At 42.8% G+C, this 19,006-nt stretch overlaps 1 protein-coding gene and 1 long non-coding RNA gene across 2 annotated transcripts; both read left to right on the top strand.

Moving 5' to 3' along the window:
• Positions 1-3,322: 3,322 nt before the first annotated feature.
• On the top strand, positions 3,323-4,050 carry LOC112883868. Its single transcript, XR_003226972.1, has 3 exons — positions 3,323-3,371; positions 3,791-3,880; positions 3,965-4,050. It is a non-coding gene; the product is annotated as an uncharacterized LOC112883868 (long non-coding RNA).
• A 10,722-nt stretch (positions 4,051-14,772) lies between these two features.
• LOC112885528 lies at positions 14,773-17,784 on the top strand. The gene is made up of 5 exons (XM_025951130.1): positions 14,773-14,967; positions 15,056-16,414; positions 16,529-17,052; positions 17,303-17,447; positions 17,674-17,784. Exons 1-5 carry the CDS (start codon positions 14,773-14,775, stop codon positions 17,782-17,784), a joined length of 2,334 nt encoding a protein of 777 aa, XP_025806915.1.
• Positions 17,785-19,006: the final 1,222 nt, after the last annotated feature.

Here is a 19,006-nt window from a genome sequence, read left to right as displayed (position 1 = left end):
CCCCGCGACCTCCGCCCGCGCCGGCCTCCGCCCCCGGCGCCGGCCCCCGCCCCCTGCCTCCGCCCCCCGCCCCCTGCCTCCGTCCGCCCGCGCCGGCCTCCGCCCCCGGCGCCGGCCCCCGCCCCCCGCCCTCCTCCGCCCCCCGCCCCCTGCCTTCGGCCCCCCGCGCCCTCCGCCACGCGCTTCGTCGTCGCCCGCCTGGAGTCCCGCCGCGCGTGGAGGCTGAAGTCCCGAACGGACCCGCCTGGAGCTCCTCCACGCACCCGCCTGGAGCTCCGCCTGTTCTTCTCTCTCCTGGTCGACGGTTGGAGGCTTGTCCTTTGCCTCGCGGCCGAGCGAGTGCTATTTTGCACTTTCTCTCACCTCGGATTCATTTTGCACGCCCGGTATGCATGGTCGATTGGAGATGATGCCTCGCGCTACAGTGCACCCGACCCAGGCATTTTGCCTTTGCATAGCCCGTTGCATACTCGGTTGGAGTCAGCCTGAGGAGGGCATGTGGTCCGTGCAAGTACCCCGATAAACATTACCAGTTTTGCGCGCGCGCGTATGGGCACTGAATGTTGTCTTAGATACTTCATCCATCATCCATCATAACCTTTCACAAAAAATCATCCATCATGAAACGAGGTTTTTTTTAAACAAATCTGACAAATTGGTATAAGTGTGCTTACTTGTTCCTATTTGTTAGTCATATTTGACACTATGAATTGTTGCATACCCATGCACAGATTAAATGGAATAATAGTAATGGCTGCTTCTTTTTCCGGACAGAGAGAGTAGTATTTGAGACATGCGCTTGTAGGAAAAGGACCGTATTAGTTAAGTGCATGAGCTTTTTGCAGGTGTTTGATTTGAATATGAGGTGATTCCCTAAATCGCTCAAGATTCAAATATCTATGTTCAGTGTTAATCCCACTACATATAACCTTATTTATGTCACCTAATTTCCTAACTCATCTTGGAACCTACATGATGACTCATGAAAATTCCATTACAACTCGTCAACTCACATGTCATCCGTTAACAACATCTCCCTTTCTCTCTGCTCTCTCGCTGGTAGCTATAGGAGCCTCATGTTAATCACGAATGCTAATGGACACGTTGGCACGCCATACGGACAAGCATAAGTACACTTACGCGACCTATATGAATTTCGATAGGTTAAGAGTTGTAGTGTGAGATCTACTAAATTCATCTAAGATCATCACTACCGGATTCAGGGGCTTTGCCGAGTGTCTGGGACACTCGGCAAAGCCCCGATTACACTCGGCAAAGGCTTTGCCGAGTGTAACACTCGGCAAAGGGTACTCGGCAAAGATTTCGTTGGCAAAGACGTCTTTGCCGAATGCCTTTTGTCGGGCACTCGGCAAAGTCTTTGCCGAGTGCCAAAAAGCACTCGGTAAAATGTAAATCGGACAAAAATCCAACAGATGAAACTGGAAAATAAAAATTTATTAGGGGAGGCATGCACAGCTAGCTAGTGACCCATCTAATGGGTTGCACATTTTTTTTAGCAATTTTCCATAAGTTGTCAATGATAGGATTCGAACTCACGACCTTCTGCACACAAACAACTCCCTCTACCACTGCACCATTGAACCACATGTGTTAATGTTACGTTTTTATTCTCCACATATTATAATTAACCGAGTGTAAATTATTTATTTGAGATAGTAATTAAATTCAAATAAAAAAGTTGTTAACTATAAAGTGGCATAACTTTTCGAGATCTACAACTTTTATTTTGGTAGTTTCTTCATCTGAGATCGTTTACAAAATTTGAATTTTAAATTTGAAAACTCCAAACGTATTTTAATATGACACAATGATTTCAAATCAAAAAGTTGTCAACTATAAACTTTCATAACTTTTTGAGATCTACAACTTTAATTTTGATGGTTTTTCCATTCAAGATCATTTGCAAAATTCAAATTTTAAATTTTCTATATTTAGATGTAGTTTTTGTTGATAAGATGACTTCAAATTAAAATGTTGCCAACTGTAAAATCTTATAACTTCTTAAGATCTACAAAGTTTATTTTGGTTGTTTTGTCATTTCTTCATCTGACATGATAATTCTAATATTGTTCACAAATCTTATATATCTCTCTTATAGTTTCATAAACTACGAGAGAGAGATATATGTTTTGTGAACAAATTTACATTTATTTTGCCAAATGAAGAAATATCCAAAACAAGAATTGTGCATCTTGACGAGTTATACAACTTTATAGTTGAAAATATTTTTATTTGAATTAATTTACTACTTCAAAATATGATTTGAAAATTATCTTTGCCGAGTGTCTGAAAAAGGCACTCGGCAAAGACGTCTTTGCCGAGTGTCGTTTTCGGCGCTCGGCAAAGACGCTCTTTGCCGAGTGCCCGAAAAAAAACATTCGGCAAAATAGTTAACACTCGGCAAAGAACTTTTTTCCGGTAGTGCATGTTTTTGATCCTTTAGCTAATGTTAATGGTTAGCTAGCTAAATTTAGCTATTGTGGATCTAAACAGATCAGTTAATGATATTCCAACTAATTGAAATAGTATTATCTCAATAGCCAAACTAATCCTAGTTAAAAAATTCAAAATACCGTATTACCCACAAGTGTTAAATTTCTCAACACACGGGTAGCATGATCTATTAATGTTAATAATTATTAGTGGATCCAAACACATTACACATCCAACTAATAGAACTAATAGCTAGTTAGCTAATCTTTAACTACCCAAACATAACCTAACTCATTCTTATAATATAGTACCAGATTTTATGAATCAAAGGTCTATTAATATCTCTTTTAGAATAGTATAATAGTTGGGGATAAACTGACGGACAAAAACATGAGATTTTTTATCGTGAAAAACAAAAATGTCACTACTACCGGTTGGAAGAATCTTGTATTAAAGTTTGCAGAAAAATCTACTGATAAACGTACCAAAAAATAATTAAAGAACAAGATAGATGCTTTGAAAAAGAATTATATATTTTTTTTATGGAGTTCAAGAATCTTGCAATTGGGCTCGGATAGGATGAGGGTAAACAAACTGTGGACTGCTCGGATGAATGGTGGAATGAACACCTTGCTGTAAATGGAATAATCTGACTTTAGTATTTTTCTACTAATATTTGATATATACTGTGCCTTACTGATTTTATTTTTTATTTAATTTCAGAAGTGTAACGATAAAGAGAAATCAATCAAATGCTGGAACTGGTTCTCATGGATGTTGCTGGATAATAGCGCAGTACATTTTGCCTGTTGAAAAAGCTGTTCGGTACTGAAGCATATCTTTTCCATTCTTGCAGCTATTACAGATGCTGATCACTATAGGAGGCTGGAGTCACAAGACTAGCTTCTACTGATGAGGTAAATTTTAGTTTCCCACAATAGCATGGGCCCATTAATGAATATTTCCAATGGACCCAAAACATTAATAATCAGACAAACACCTCTTCAAACACCTCTTCTAAGAGTAAGCGTCGTAAGGTATTCAAGCTAACATGTGGCTTAACTAAATTTGTATGGCTGTCAAGTGCGTCGTGTTTCATTCAATTAGCTCCATCAGAGAGACCATAAAAATCCAGAGTCTAATTGTGGAGATTAGATATAAAGGCAGTCTCGTACCTTTTATCCTTGCATGAACTCCTCGAGTTTACTTCCACTGTGTGCTTTACTCTCAACTTCACTTTACTGTTTTAATGGCTTCCTTTATTTGTCAGTATTTGGTAGCTACTTTCAGCTGAGCACTATGATCTTTCAATAACTGAGTTCAATATCAAAATCAGGCAAGCGCCGCCTATGAGAAAAGGTGTGAAGAACTAAATAGCAAAAAACTGGAAGAAGAGGAGCTCAACAAGGAACTTGACCTCCTAAAGGTTCTGATCCTAAACTGGGAGCCAGAAGGGCTCACTTCACCCATTCCATTTTCCAGTACTTCAATCATATCTGCACATCTGTAGGAATCATTTACCATACTATAAACTGAGGAAGAGCGAAGATTGTATGATTGGAGCATGTCCAGAAGTGGGCAACCTGAGCGAAGATCCCTTAGAGTACAAACCAATCACAACTCTCACTGCAGATTGAGTGGTTACTTTCATCTGCGATATCTTACACCGCTTTAGCTTTTCCAACACCATCATTACAGATTTGAGATCCAATTTTCACTCGCATCAATTCTGGGATTTTTGTGAACGCAGTTCCATTGAAGTCAAATATATTTCAGTAGCTCACCCGCGGGCCATATCCAGGTTGAGCGCGCCAATGGCTTGATTCTTGATGGATTGAAGAAAAAAGACTCTATGACGAGAACAACACAAACGACGGCAAGTGGATCAATGAGATCTCATCAGTAGTCTGGGGGCTTCGCACACAACCAAGCAAAGCCACAGGCCAGTCACCTTTCTTTCTCGTATACGGTTCTGAAACTATATTACCAGCCGATGTGATGTGGAAGTGTCCATGGCTGGAGATGTTTGAAGAAGGCGAGGCTGACACTGTACGACATCTTGAGCTTAACTCAGCTGAGAAAATCCGATGCAATGCATTGCTCCAGTCAGCCCGCTACTTGCAAGGAATTCGATGTTACCACGACTGGAACGTTCAACGACACTCTTTCAACGTTGGAGATATGGTTCTTCCAGTAGCTAATTACTAGTCTCCGACTAGTAATGTGGGTTATTGAAGGGGCCTTACACTCATACTTCCAGTACAACACCGTTCTACTAGTTTCCGACTAGTACTGTGCGAATCTTTGCAGAAGGGGCCTCGCTCCCTTATTTTCCAGTAACATATTACTTGTTTTCAACTTATACACTATGTTATTGAAGGGGCCTTGCTCCCATGACAGGAAGTTTAATAGTTTACGACTAGTACTACATATGTTTGATTACTTCGAATATTTGCTTGGACTACAATCCTAGTCGGGACCAGCTTTGACTAGATGTCTTCATTGACTGCTCAAGTATCAGCGGCTACTTGCCCAATACCTGGACTCGCGGGCTAGCGCCACTGTTCTGCTACGACTACTTTATAATTATCATCTGGCTCCTAGCTTGGAGGCTTGATGGGACAAGGCACTCAGCGTGCCTCAAAGGACAGCTCTCATCCTTACATGCTGGACGCTGTAAAATTTCTCGACAATACCCGATCCAAGAGGCTTTTTAAGATTTATCTTGGGGAGATGTTTGTTAACCATTATTTCAGGGATGTTATTCCGAAATAAGGGGTTTGTTCAAATTATTATCTAGAGATCTTATTTAGTTATTGGCTCAGGGCACAAAGGTTGATTTGAGAGATAATTTTGGGTGTTTGTTGGGGATGTTATTTGGTTCACCATTTTTTCAGGGAACTCATCCCGAAAAGAGAGGTTTTCAAATTTACTACACCAATTTGCCCATGTTCACCTTCAAATTTACTACACCAATTTGCCCATGTTCACCTTCAAGCCATGAGATTTGAAGAACCGTACTGTTGAGTATTTTGGACGGAGAACCGCGTTGGGAGCGGCGGGGGCGGGGGCGGCGGGGGCGTGGCGGGGCGCGTCGGGAGGCGGGCGGCGGGGGCTGCGGGCGGCGCGTTGGGGGGCGCGGCGGGCGCACGTCGGGGGGGGGGGGGGGCGGGCGGGCGTCGGGAGGACCTGCAGTGGTGGGCGGCGCGTTGGGGGCAGCGGGGGCGGGGGCGGCGGGGGCGTGTCAGGGTGGGGGGGGGGCGCCGGGAGGACCTGCTGCGGCGGGTGGCCCGTTGGGGGCGGCGGGGGGCGCGTCGGGGGGGGGGGGGGGGGCGGCGGGAGGACCTGCAGCGGCTGATGGAGCTTGTGGATAAGGAAAGAGAAGGTCACAGGGGAAAATAGAGAAAATGATTCGATCGCATAACAGATGGCAGTGCGGGTAAATACCGCTGAGAAGCGGTGAAATCTGAGGTGTGCCCCGAGTTCACTTTATACTAGCCGGAATCGGTCGATTTACGAGAATTGATTGTTCAAGGGAACCCTTTGGTTGGGAATATAATTTTTGGAACGTGAATCTAAGGTTCACAGCTGATCCAAAGGGACCCAAAATACATAAAGCAAAGTTGCCTAATGATGATGAGGGGCTGTGATAGTGTGCCTAGCTTGTCCACCAAAATGAGCCCAATATGGCGATTTGCTTTCCTATCGACCAGTGATGTGGAGTCCGATCCATAACATCAACAAAGCGACATCAAAAGAGATTAGGGCAGGTTAGTATATTGCTGATGTCTAATAGATGACCTCATTCGTTGTCATGTAATCTTGAGATGATTTAATTAACAAACAACCATGCAATTAATGGATCTCGTCGTTTAAGTAGTCTAGTATATATACTAATTGTACAATCCTTTAATTTGTGCATAGAAAAAGAAAAGATTGTACATAGGTAGGTGCTATGCTGTACCGTTGAACACAATGTTCTTTGTCACTTTTAGTATAGCTTTGATTTTCAGCATACAATTCCTTGCGTGTGATGACAGGTAAACATAAATCAGCTCTGACATTGGCTGGAGAAGATCCTGGGATAAGCACACTATACTGTTAAATAGTACAATATTATTCTTCATCACTTTGTAGCTTCAGTGTCAGCATCTAGTTCCTTGCGTTATAAGAGGTAAAGTTAAATCAGCTCTTGCAACGCGTGGTTTACATTATGTGGCTAAGCGCTCCCCATAAATGAAAATGCATATATAAAGCAAAGTTGCCTGTGTCAGCGTGCCTAGCTAGCTTGTCCAACAAAAGAAGCCCATCAGGACGATTTGCTTTCCCTTCGACCAGTGATTGGTAGAGTCGATTATAGCATCAACAAAAAGGGTCATCAAAAGGGCATACAGGACTACAGGAGGAGCCTAGAGAGCAAGGCAGAATCAGTTCCTCTTTGTTGGTAACAAAAAGGGTTATCAAAAGGGCATTATCCAACTTTTCTTCACGACCTATGATTCGATCTATAATTAATTTTACTATAAAAAATGATTTGCAGAGCGCTCCATTTTTTTAGGGCGGTCCAAAAGACCCACTCCTACAAACAGATTAGGGTTTTTAGGTGACGCGCACCCGTCCCTAGAAATGACCACCATTTTTAGGGGTGGGTGATGCCATCACCGGTCCCTAAAAATAACCACTATTTACAGGGCAGGTGATGGCGTCACGCTAAAAATGCATTTCTAGGGGCGGGTGATGGCATGACCCGCCTCTACGAATAGTCTCGCGCAAAAAATTTATAACTTTTTCATATGATCTTGGATGAAGTCAAAATTTATACCAAAATTGTAGCGGTTGACGAGACCTAAAATTTTGTAGTTGATAACTTTTTCATTTGAGATCATTTAATGGCCAAAAAATTATTACAAGTTCTCTAATAACTATATAACTATATAGCATCTCATACTACTTAAGTTATAATTTAAGATTTCCACAATCTTAACCTTTATATACACTGAAATATACTTAGTATATTTTTTAGTATCTATAGTTCAATGAACAATAGCGTAGAAGTTTCACTTTTTTAATTTATTTTATTATATTTAAAGATTTAAATAAATTTTTAGAATAAAATAGAAAAAATATTTTTAAGTACGGGTAATGACGTCACGCCACTAGTACAATATGGCTCTACACAAGCGGTAGCCTTTTTCCATCACAAGTGGCTAGGTTGGAAAACCGCTTGAGATGTTCCAGGCCATTCAAACCGTTTGTGATGTTTAAGTATCACAAGCGGTCCGAAATTAAAAAGCGCATGTGATACCCGCGTCAACATCACAGGCGGTTTATAAGACAACCCGCTTGTAGTTTATTACCATCACAGACTGTTTTTAACCTAACCGGCTGTGATATAATTTTGAAATCACAAACGGTCAGTAATACGAAACGCTTGTAATGCGGGACATGTGTCACAAGCGGTTTTAGAATCTTAACCGCTTGTGATGGATTCATATCTCAAGCGGTCTGTAACAGGGAAAGCTTGTGATGCTGGATACGTATGACAAGCGGTCAAGCTAAATAGAACCGCTTGTATGTGAATACCAAACCGAGTAAAATTGCATAGATAGAGGCCCTTCGTCCAGAATCACAGAATGAAATATACTCAAGTCCAATATAGATCAATACAGAATCACAGAATCGATATTCTTTCAAGTCCAATATAGATAAATATAGAATCACAGAAGGGAAATTTCTATAATCTACAAGTAACAAATTAATATGTAACACTATAATGAGCTCCAACAAATGAAGTTTCTAGCTGAGACCTCTCCTGGGCATTGCTGCACATATAGGCAAAACAAATCAGTTAACCGTGACCTTTAGCATCAACATGAGCATTTATATTGTTATTAGAAAACCACCATATATATATGTGAATGAATTTAAATAGCACACATAGAGAACTTGAGAGATTTTAAATTCATTGGTAACCACAATACATAGTCGAACGGACACATGACAAATACAATTTGATTCATACAATTTTTCATGAACTACCATTTTTCCGCATGTATGGCTTCAAGTTCTTATCAATTTTCTTTTCCACACGCTTGATTCTCTCAGGACCATTAAAGACGGACATCTCTTCATACTTATTGTATTCCTCATCTCCGTCTCCCACATTCTCAACTCCAACAATTTTTTGCTTTCTAGAAATAACTACATGGCACTTCTCATTTGATGGATCGAGTACATAGAACACTTGTGCAACACATTCGGCTAGAACCCACGGGTCATCTTTATATCCTACTTTCTTTAAGTCTACCAGTGTGAGTCCGTAGTTGTCCACTGTCACCCCCCGGGATGTTGTACCCATTGGCACCTAAATAAGGGTATTTTCAAGCTCGGACCATAATCAAGTTCCCATATTTCCTCTATGAATCCAAAATATGTGGTCTTCTGTCCCTGTAGGTCAAAAGCATCAATACGAACACCGCTATTTTGCATAACACTTTTCATGTCTTTTGATTTAGTGTGGAATGTGTACCCATTGATGTCATATGCTTGCCATGATGTCACTAAACACGATGGTCCAGAAGCCAAATTCCTCATTGTTTTCTCTTCCAAAGAGTCTCCGGATGGGATGTTTTTGTCCATTAACCATTCGCTAAAATGATGTTTGTGCTCCCTCATGATCCAGTCCTCTGTGCGGTTCTGATTTTCTTTACGAAGCTCATCTAGGTGTTCCTCAATGTAAGGCTCGGCTATCGCGAGATGTTGTAGTACACTACCATGAGCACAATGTACTATCTTGTAATCCTCGACGCGGAAAGTTTTCCTGCCCATTCTCCCTCTCCCACATAGTTTACCCTCATGTTTAGGTACAGGCACACCTATCATTGTTCCATCTCTGATGTAATCTATACAGCTCTCAATCACTTCTTCTGTAGTGTATCCCTCCATGATTGAACCCTCTGTGTGAGCGCGATTTCGCACATAACCTTTTAACACTGCCAAGTACCGCTCCAACTGAAACATATGATGTAAATATAGTGGCCCTAATATTTTTATCTGATCCACGAGATGTATGATAAGGTGTACTTGCATATCAAAAAATGATGGAGGAAAACACATTTCAAGCTTGCACATAGTCTCGATGATGTATGCCTTCAGATAGTCCAAGTCTTCTAAAGCTATTACTTTTTGTGACACTGCATTGAAAAAGTAACACAAACATGTGATGACAACTTTGACATGCTCTGTTTCGAGGGCTCTTACCGCAATTGGGAGGAACACCGTCATCATCATATGGCAGTCATGAGAGTTGTAACCAAATAGAGACAAGTCCTTCATCCTAACTAGTTTGCTGATATTGGATGAGAAACCTGTGGGCACTTTGATCCCACGCAAACATTTGCAAATTTTTGTTTTCTCCTCAACTGTCAAGTTGTAGCTAGCTGGGGGAAGGTAAGGCTTCCCTTTGCCACTATCCACTGGATGAAGTTCCGATCTGATTTGAAGATCTACTAGGTCCTGGCGTGACTTAAGTCCATCCTTTGTCTTACTCGGCATGCCCAGTAAGGTTCCAATGATGCTATCAAAAACATTCTTTGTTACATGCATCAAATCAATGCTGTGGCAAATTTCCATATCCTTCCAGTATGGGAGGTACTTGAAAAAAATCGATTGCTTCTTGAAAGTTGTGTCAGTTGAAGGGTCAGTTCTCTTTCTCTTTTCTCCTTTGTTTCTTTCCCCTTTCCGAATACAACCTGAATGTTTTTTACAATTTCAAAAATGAGTTTCCCGCTATAAGGCTTTGGTGCACCTTCACTTTCCAGTTCATTGTTAAATTCCTCTTTCATCTTTCGGTACTTATGCTGCTTCATCAAGAACCGTCTGTGTCACATGAACACCAACTTCTTGGATGATTTAAGGTATAAGGAAGCAGTTCCATCCACGCACACTACACAACCATTCTTTCCTTTGGTCTTTTGCCCTGAAAGTGTGGCGCCCCCGGGAGAATCATGGATGGTAACAAATATAATTGCTCTTAGGTTGAAATACTCCTGGCGATACTCATCCCATATTCGAACTCCTTCATTCCAGAGCTTCGCCATATCTTCCATAAGAGGTTCCAGGAACACATCAATATCAACACCAGCTGCTTTCGGACCTTGAATAAGAATAGTCAACATAATGTACTTCCTTTTGTGACACAACCATGACGGAAGGTTGTACATCGTCAGAGTCACGGGCCAGGTGCTATGTATACTTCTTTTTTCACCAAATGGATTCATTCCATCTGTACCCAAAGCAAATCTTACATTTCTGATTTCTTTAGCAAACTCAGGATACATATGATCAAAAGTTTTCCACTGTGATGCATCAGCAGGGTGTCGAATCTGTTTGTTATTCTGCTTGCGACTTTCAGCATGCCAGCGCATAAGCTCAGCCTCCCTAGGGTTTGAGAACAAACGCTTCAAGCGATCAATTACTGGAAGATACCACATCACCAAAGCTGGGATCTTTGACCTCCTTTTGCCATCCATGTCATCAAAAGTGTCATCATCAATTTCAGGTCCGATAGCGGCTTTCTTGTTTCTATTTATCTTCGCGATTTTGTTCACACACTCTTGATTGTAGCTCTTCTTGTATCGACTGACATTGCAAACTGGGCATCTTGTTGCATTCTCAAACTCGCCACGATATAGAATACAATGGTTCGGACATGCACGAATTTTTTGCACACCCAGAGCTACGGGAGATATAAGCTTCTTCGCTTTATAAGTGCTGGTTGGTACTTTGTTGGGTTTTGGCAGGAGTTGGGACAGAAAATTTAAAAGATCTGTGAAGCTAGTATCAGACCATCCGGCGCTAGCCTTCAACTTAAGAAGTTCAAGAACTGTACGCAGTGTAGTAAACTCTTTGTCACAGCCCTTTGATTCATCATATAAAGGTTCTTTTGAGGCACTTTCCAGACCCTCCAATTTAGGTAGATCTTTCTTCTGTGATCCCATAGAACTCAACATTTCTGGATCCATATGGCGCAACATGTCTTCGCAATCAAATTCTACAAAATCTTGATTGGCATCCACGGAATCCACTTTACCATCCTTTTTAGCTAACATTCCCACAGCACTTTCGTCATTACCAAGCACTTCACACGGATCCAGCTCACCATGTTCTGTCCATATCGTGTAATTGTTTTTGAACCCTCTTTTGAGCAGATGTGATTGGATTGCTCCTGTATCTCTCCAAGCTACCTTATTATCACAATCGATGCATGGGCACAATATCTCCTTACTTTTTCGCATATTCGCGTGCTTGTTGGCCGCTTCAATAAAGCTTCTGACATTTCGAATGTACGAGGATGTGGTCTTGGCACATTGTACATCCAACCTCGGTCCATTGCCTATCCCTATATTGATTAACGTAAATTGAATTCAAGACCATATGACGATAGGTACATGACAGTGAAACAAGATCATATCGATAGGTACATGACAAAAGTCTGAATCTTCAAAATTCTATGCCATGAACTACAAAAACCCCTAATTAATTGAATTCGATCACTAAATCATGAACGAATGTGCATAAACAAAAGCAACAGACAAATTTGATGAGGATACCTTGCGGCTTGGGGTCGATTCATCAGCTCGTGGACGCGCGGCGCTCTGCTCGGGGACAGCAGCTCGTACACGGCGCGACGCTCGGGGACGGCGGCAGCTCCTGGACGGCGCGACGCTTTGGGACGGTGGCAGCTCATGGACGTACGGCGTGGCGCTCTGGGCTGGCGGCGGCAGCTCGTGGACGCAAATCGGCGCTCGGGGCCCGCGGCGCCAGCCCGTGGACGGCGCGGCGCTCGGGGCCCGCGGCGCTCGTGGATAGCGGCGGCAGCTCGTCCCACGTCGCGGCGCACGGGGCAGGGACGGCGGCAGCTCGCCAACGGCAGCCTTGGCGGCGCTGTTAGGCAACGGTAGAAACTCGAAAGGGTTCCTCTGCAACTCGATTCCAACCAGTTTATAATGTACACACACCACAAGCAGATATAAACCAAAATCCGCTTGAGATACACGGAAACCGCTTGTGATGTAGAACTTCACAAGCGCTTTCTCCTTGACGACCGCCTGTGATGTAGAACATCACAACCGCTTTTTCCTTCACGACCGCTTGTGACGTGGAACATCACAAGCGCTTTTTCCTTCCCGACCGCTTGTGAAACCGCTTGCGATACGATTTTCCTTCCCAACCGCTTTTTCGTTCCAGTCCGCTTGGGATAACTTTTTTCAATTTTTGGTCTTATGAAATTTCGTTTTAGAATAATCTGTGTGTAAATGTTGGATAAATCTTTTGGTACAATTTCTACATATCATATAGTGCATGAGTGTCGCTGCATAGAATTTTCATGAATTTTCGAGTTCGGTAACTATTTAATTGTATTTAAATGAATTTCTACATGCTTCTTGAGAGTAATTCGAACTTGAACTAAGACTACAAACAATATGTCTCAAAAAATTCCTAAAAAATATATATTGTTTGATGTGTTATATTATTGACTAATTTCTAGAAAATGATCCAAAATTTAATTGTTTATTTACTAAAAAAGGTACCTTTGCTCTGTGTGATGGCAACAAATAAATCTAATAATATGGATTTTTTGTCCAAAAAATCTATAACTTGACATGGCATCATACTTTAGGTTACTGAACTCCTAGAAAAAAATCACTTGATTTCGACAACTTTGGAAACACACTTGTTCATAGGATCATTGATTTAGTTGACTTTATACTAACCATGTGACTCTTACTTGTGATCTTATGAACAACTGTATTTTCAAGTTTGTCTAAATAAAGTGATTTTGTTTTCTAGGAGTTCAGTAACCTAAAGTATGATGCCATGTCAAGTTATAGATTTTTTGGACAAAAAATCCATATTATTAGATTTATTTGTTGCCATCACACAGAGCAAAGGTACCTTTTTTAGTAAATAAACAATTAAATTTTGGATCATTTTCTATCAATAATATAACACATTAAACAATATATATTTTTCAGGAATTTTTTGAGATATATTGTTTGTAGTCTTAGTTCAAGTTCGAATTACTCTCAAGAAGCATGTAGAAATTCATTTAAATACAATTAAATAGTTACCGAACTCGAAAATTCATGAAAATTCTATGCAGCGACACTCATGCACTATATGATATGTAGAAATTGTACCAAAAGATTTATCCAACATTCACACACAGATTATTCTGAAATAAAATTTCATAAGACCAAAAATTGAAAAAAGTTATCCCAAGCGGACTGGAAGGAAAAAGTGGTTGGGAAGGAAAAGCGTATCGCAAGCGGTTTCACAAGCGGTCGGGAAGGAAAAAGCGCTTGTGATGTTCCACGTCACAAGCGGTCGTGAAGGAAGAAGCGCTTGTGATGTTCTACATCATAGTCGGTCGTCAAGGAAAAAGCGCTTGTGAACAGATGGATGCCTATGTGTCCCACGCAGGCGCGCCCCAAACAAAATTTTCATCTCCCTCCCGGAGGCGCGCCGCCAGACAAAATTTTCATCGACCGCCTACCGCGCCAGCCGTGTCCATCCCCGCCGCCATCCCCTTGCCAGCCAGAGGGCCGCGCCATCCTCGAGCCGAGCGGAGCGCCGCCGTCCCCGAGTGGAGCGCCGCCGTCCCCGAGCGGAGCGGCGCCGTCCCCGAGCGGAGCGCCGCCGTGCCCGAGCGGAGTGCCGCCGTGCCCTAGCGGAGGGCCGCCGTCCCCGAGCGGATGGGCGCCGTCCCCGAGCGGAGTGCCGCCGTGCCCGAGCGGAGGGCCGCCGTCCCCGAGCGGAGCGGCGCCGTCCCCGAGCGGAGTGCCGCCTTGCCCTAGCGGAGGGGCGCCGTCCCCGAGCGGAGTGCCGCCATCCCCGAGAGGAGGGCCGCCGTCCCCGAGCGGAGTGCCGCCGTCCCCGAGCGGAGGGCCGCCGTCCGCGAGCGGAGCACCGCCGTCCCCGAGCCCAGTGCAGCCACGGTTGTACCTGTTCCTGTTGGCCTTCTCGTAGTTGATTCTCTGCCTCACAGTTTACATATACGTACATCAATTGTTCTTCCTAGATGCTGCTCTAGTGCACTGCCCTTTACATAATACAGTTGTTCTTCCTAGATGATAACAATACATGAACTGCCTCTTATGTTAACCTCTATTTGTTAGCATGAACTGCCTCTTATGTTCTAAGATAGCATGTATTCTTGATCTGAATTGCATTGATTCATCGTTTTCAGTTACATAGAATTAGCTTATATTTTTCTACTGATGTGCAGTGCTTATATTTGTTACTAGGAAGGATGATATGGACTTGACCGGTGTCTGTAACAAATCTAATGAAGACGCGACCAGACTCCATTGGCAGACATCAAGCAGTTCCAGTGAAGGCAGCGGGGAGGAGGATAGTTCTAGTGATGACAATCCTTCAACACCCATACCTCCGAGACAGAGAAAAACTTCAGATGAGCTTGATGCTGACTATATTCCCAACGAAGAGGAGGTAAATAGAAATCAGCCTGATAACTTAAATTATGTAGCATTTAAAATATGTCCATATATTAAAGGCCATCAATTGTTTGAATATATAGGTCTCAAATGAAGAGAAGAAAGAGGAGGCATGCTCTACAGGAAACACAGAGGAAGCTCCGGTGGCTGAATCATCTGTTTCACAGAAGCGGAAACGAGGGCCACGAGGTCCCAATCAGCTGAAGGCCGGTGCAGTCATGTACATAACAAAGCTCAATGCAGAGGGGTTTCCTGAAGAACCACTTGATGTGGTTACAAAGTTCCGAAATGCCTGTGGGGCTATTGTCAGAGATATAGTGCCAATCACACTTCAGAAGTGGAAGGATTTGGATGAGGACACCCGCAATAGGCTATGGACTAAGTTGTCAGAGTCATTCAGGGTCCCGAAAGGCACGGAGGATGCAGTAAGGAAGTCGATGCTCTCTGCTATGGCCAGGAGGTTTCGTGGGTGGAAGGTTGAGATGAATAGGGATTTTGTTAAGAAGAACAGGGTTCCTCCGCCGAAGAAAATGGGAAAAATCACACAAGCTCAGTGGGAGGAATTTGTTCGTCAGAAGACCGAACCGAAGGCCAAAGAGCTGAGCGAAACTAATTCTCAGAGAGCAAAGAAGAACAAACACCCCCATCGCCTCGGGTCAACCGGATATCTCCCTAAAGCAATGGAGTGGAACAGGATAATTGAGGAAGCTATGGCCAATGGCACTTTGGACCCATTATTAAAAGATATCGATGAGCGAGCTCTTTGTTGGATCTTAGCTCGTGCAGGTTTGACTAATGAGGGCAAACTGTTGCATCCACAATTGGTTGGTGAAGTTGCAGAAAAAGTTCAAGAATATGCAGAAAAGAGAAAGAAGGGCGAGTTTAAGCCTCGGAGGGAGAATGACATACTAACTGCAGCACTTGGCACTCCTGAACACACTGGACGGGCTCGGGGAATCTCTTCTAAGATTTCCTGGAGAGAGGCATTTCCAGAGTATGCAGCGTCATACAGGAAACATGAGAAGGCGAAAAGGACCCTTGAAGAGGCTATTGATGAAAGGGTACAGAAGGCTATTAATGAAGCAATGAAGAGAATGAAGGAAACAGGATGTGTACCGAGTGAACAGCATCCAGGCCCCATGAGTCCACCTCTAGTCCCTAGCAGTGTAGGATCTGTGCAAAGCTTGGGATCGGGCACCAAGTTCCCTGTAGACTTCATTGTTGAGGACACGCCTTGCCGTCTTCATATTCCAATCAATCGATCTGGGACAAAAACAAAACAGGCTGCTATTGGTGTGGTAAAACCAGGACTGCTTTGCTGCAATGATAGTCCTGTTCCGCCATTCTATGCTGTGGTCCAAGTTCTAGAGATCATAGATAGTGGTTGTGAAGATTGGGAGATAGACTATCCAGTTGAGGGGATCATGACTTTGCAGCAAGCAGTGAATAAGTTGGTCCTTTGGCATCGACGCGACATTAAGTTGGGTGATGAGCTGATCTCAAGCCCCCTATCGCGTCATAAGTCACCAACACCAACTTCAACACCCATGCAATAGAAAGATAGTTCAATCCCCATGGTGCAGGAAAGTATAGCACCGGCCTCCCACAAAACTAGTGAAACAGTCATATCACCTCTGAAGAAGGCAGTTGAGGAGGGGGATGTGGACAGAATTGTTCCTCAGAATGTTGATGCTGACATTAGAAAGGAAGCAAAGGTTGACACCAATGTTGCAAGGCCAAGTACTTCAAAGAAAATTCATCAACAAATAGCCACTGACAATGTCAAGAAACCGACAGAAGTTGTGACACGCTACTTGGAAAGGTTGAAGAGAGTTATGACAGATCAGTCAAAAGCAGAATCAGCATCTTGTGGAGTACGCACACGGTCCCAATTAAAAGACAAGCTCGAGGTATGGGAAGAAGATGGAATGATTCATACTCGAGATTCATTACGTCTTCAAGTCGATATCCCGATATACAAGAAGGAGGATGTTCCTCCTAAATTTGTGAATGGGAGGCCGTTCTTGACAACGGTGCAACTTTCTAAGTTGTCGGCTGCAGAGATTACAATGCATGAGTGGTACATGGTGGCTAGCAACAAACACAAACTCGAGGGCTTCTCATATGTTGTGCCAGATGATGCATTTTGGAGCAAAGATAATGTAGATACTGTGCGGCATTTATTCTTTGATGATCTGTGGTCGTTGTACCATCGAAAAATGATGGAAACCAACTACTTAACCCTCTTTTGCTTGTAAGTACCTCTAAACTTTAATGTCTGTTAGTTTTGTACAGCACAGATTCTAACAATTATGGCTTCTTACATGTAGGATGCAGTACATAGATGGTAAGAAGAAACAACTTCAGACAGGGTTTCTTGATCCATTGATGATATCCCAAGCTCGCTACAAAGAAGTTGTTCGGAGACATGGAGAAGAATACAAGGACCTTGATGATGATGAATTTGAGAGAGCAGTAAAAAAGAATCAAAGAAAAAAAATGAGGCTAATGGCAGCATACATCGGGCGAGCCATGTACAATCATGTACAACATGGCAAGGAGTTAATAATAGCTCCGCACCACTTTAAGTAAGTTCTCCACATGGTTTTGAACTACAAATTATGGCAATCGTGATCTTAACATGTGTTTTCGTAGATGTATATGTAGTGACCACTACATTTGTATCAAGATCTTTCCAAAGAGTGGTACAGCCATGGTCTTCGACTCGCTGAGAATGGAAAAGGATGCATATAATGACTTCTTGAGGATTTTAGAGAAGTATGACTATTTTACACTTGTAATTACAACTTAGCAAATGTATTCTCTTAATCTCACAATGCTATTCTTATATGCAGCGCATACCGTTTTTATTGCAAAGATCTTGGCGGCGAGCATCCAGAGGACAAGCCTCATTTGTCAATATCATTATGTTCAACCAGTCAGAAACAACCTCCTGGTACTGTCCTGTGCGGTTATTATGTATGTGAATGGAGTCGTGTCAACCGTGAGGATGTAAGTTCCCTATCATTGTCTATGTTTCAATTTTTTTTATTGCAGCCCATGACATTACTATTACAAAGCACCTTTTGCTTTCATTCCAGGTTTCTAAATCCAACATCAAGGATGAATCGCAAGGAAGAGATATGGCTACTGTCGGCGTGGCTAAGGTTGTAAGAGACTTGCTTTCCTTTTTGCACCGTGAAGTTCTTCCCCCAAATGGACTACTCTTCAATGAAAAGGGAAAGTTGTCTGATCTCCCAGAATTGTACAATCTAGTTCACAGTGTTTAGACCTTGAATTTGTTTAGCTTATGTCATGTGTGGGCTGTTCTTCAATGTTGATGTATGGACTTGAACTTGAGCTGCTGTAAATTATGGTTTGGTGCTAATACTATTGTTGTCGTTATGTGAATGTGATCTGTGATTTGTATAAATCTGTATATCTATTTGCTGTATGAATCTGGATATGATTTATGAATGCAAATTGAATTTGGATATGAATCTGGACATATTAAACCGCTTGTGATGTGTTAGATCACAAGCGTCTGGGCTTGCAACCCGCTTGTGATATGTATTTATCACAAGCGGCTGGGCTTAAAACCGCTTGTGATATGTTCCTATCACAAGCGGATTGGCTTACAAACAGCCTGTGATATGAATTTATCACAAGCGGCTCGGCTTAAAACCGCTTGTGATATGTTCCTATCACAAGCGGATTGGCTTATAAACAGCCTGTGATATATTCGTACCACAAGCGGCTTTTCTTTCAACCCGCCTGTGATGTCTCTGAAACACAAGCGCAGTGTTTATTTCTCACAAGCGGTCCGTTTAGACCAAACCGCCTGTGATGTTTGTCTATCACAAGCAGTGCGTTTGGACCAAACCGCCTGTGATGTTGGTCTATCACAAGCGGTTTGTTTGGACAAAACCGCCTGTGATGTGTGTCTATCTCAAGCGGTTTTTGATCGACCGCCTGAGATGTTGGTTTACATCACAAGCGGAGCGTCTCAAGCGGTTCCTGAAAGCGCTTGTGTA

This window comes from Panicum hallii, chromosome 3, assembly GCF_002211085.1.
Source record: "Panicum hallii strain FIL2 chromosome 3, PHallii_v3.1, whole genome shotgun sequence".
Taxonomy (NCBI): Eukaryota; Viridiplantae; Streptophyta; class Magnoliopsida; order Poales; family Poaceae; genus Panicum; species Panicum hallii.
This window is presented reverse-complemented; position numbering and strand designations above follow the sequence as displayed.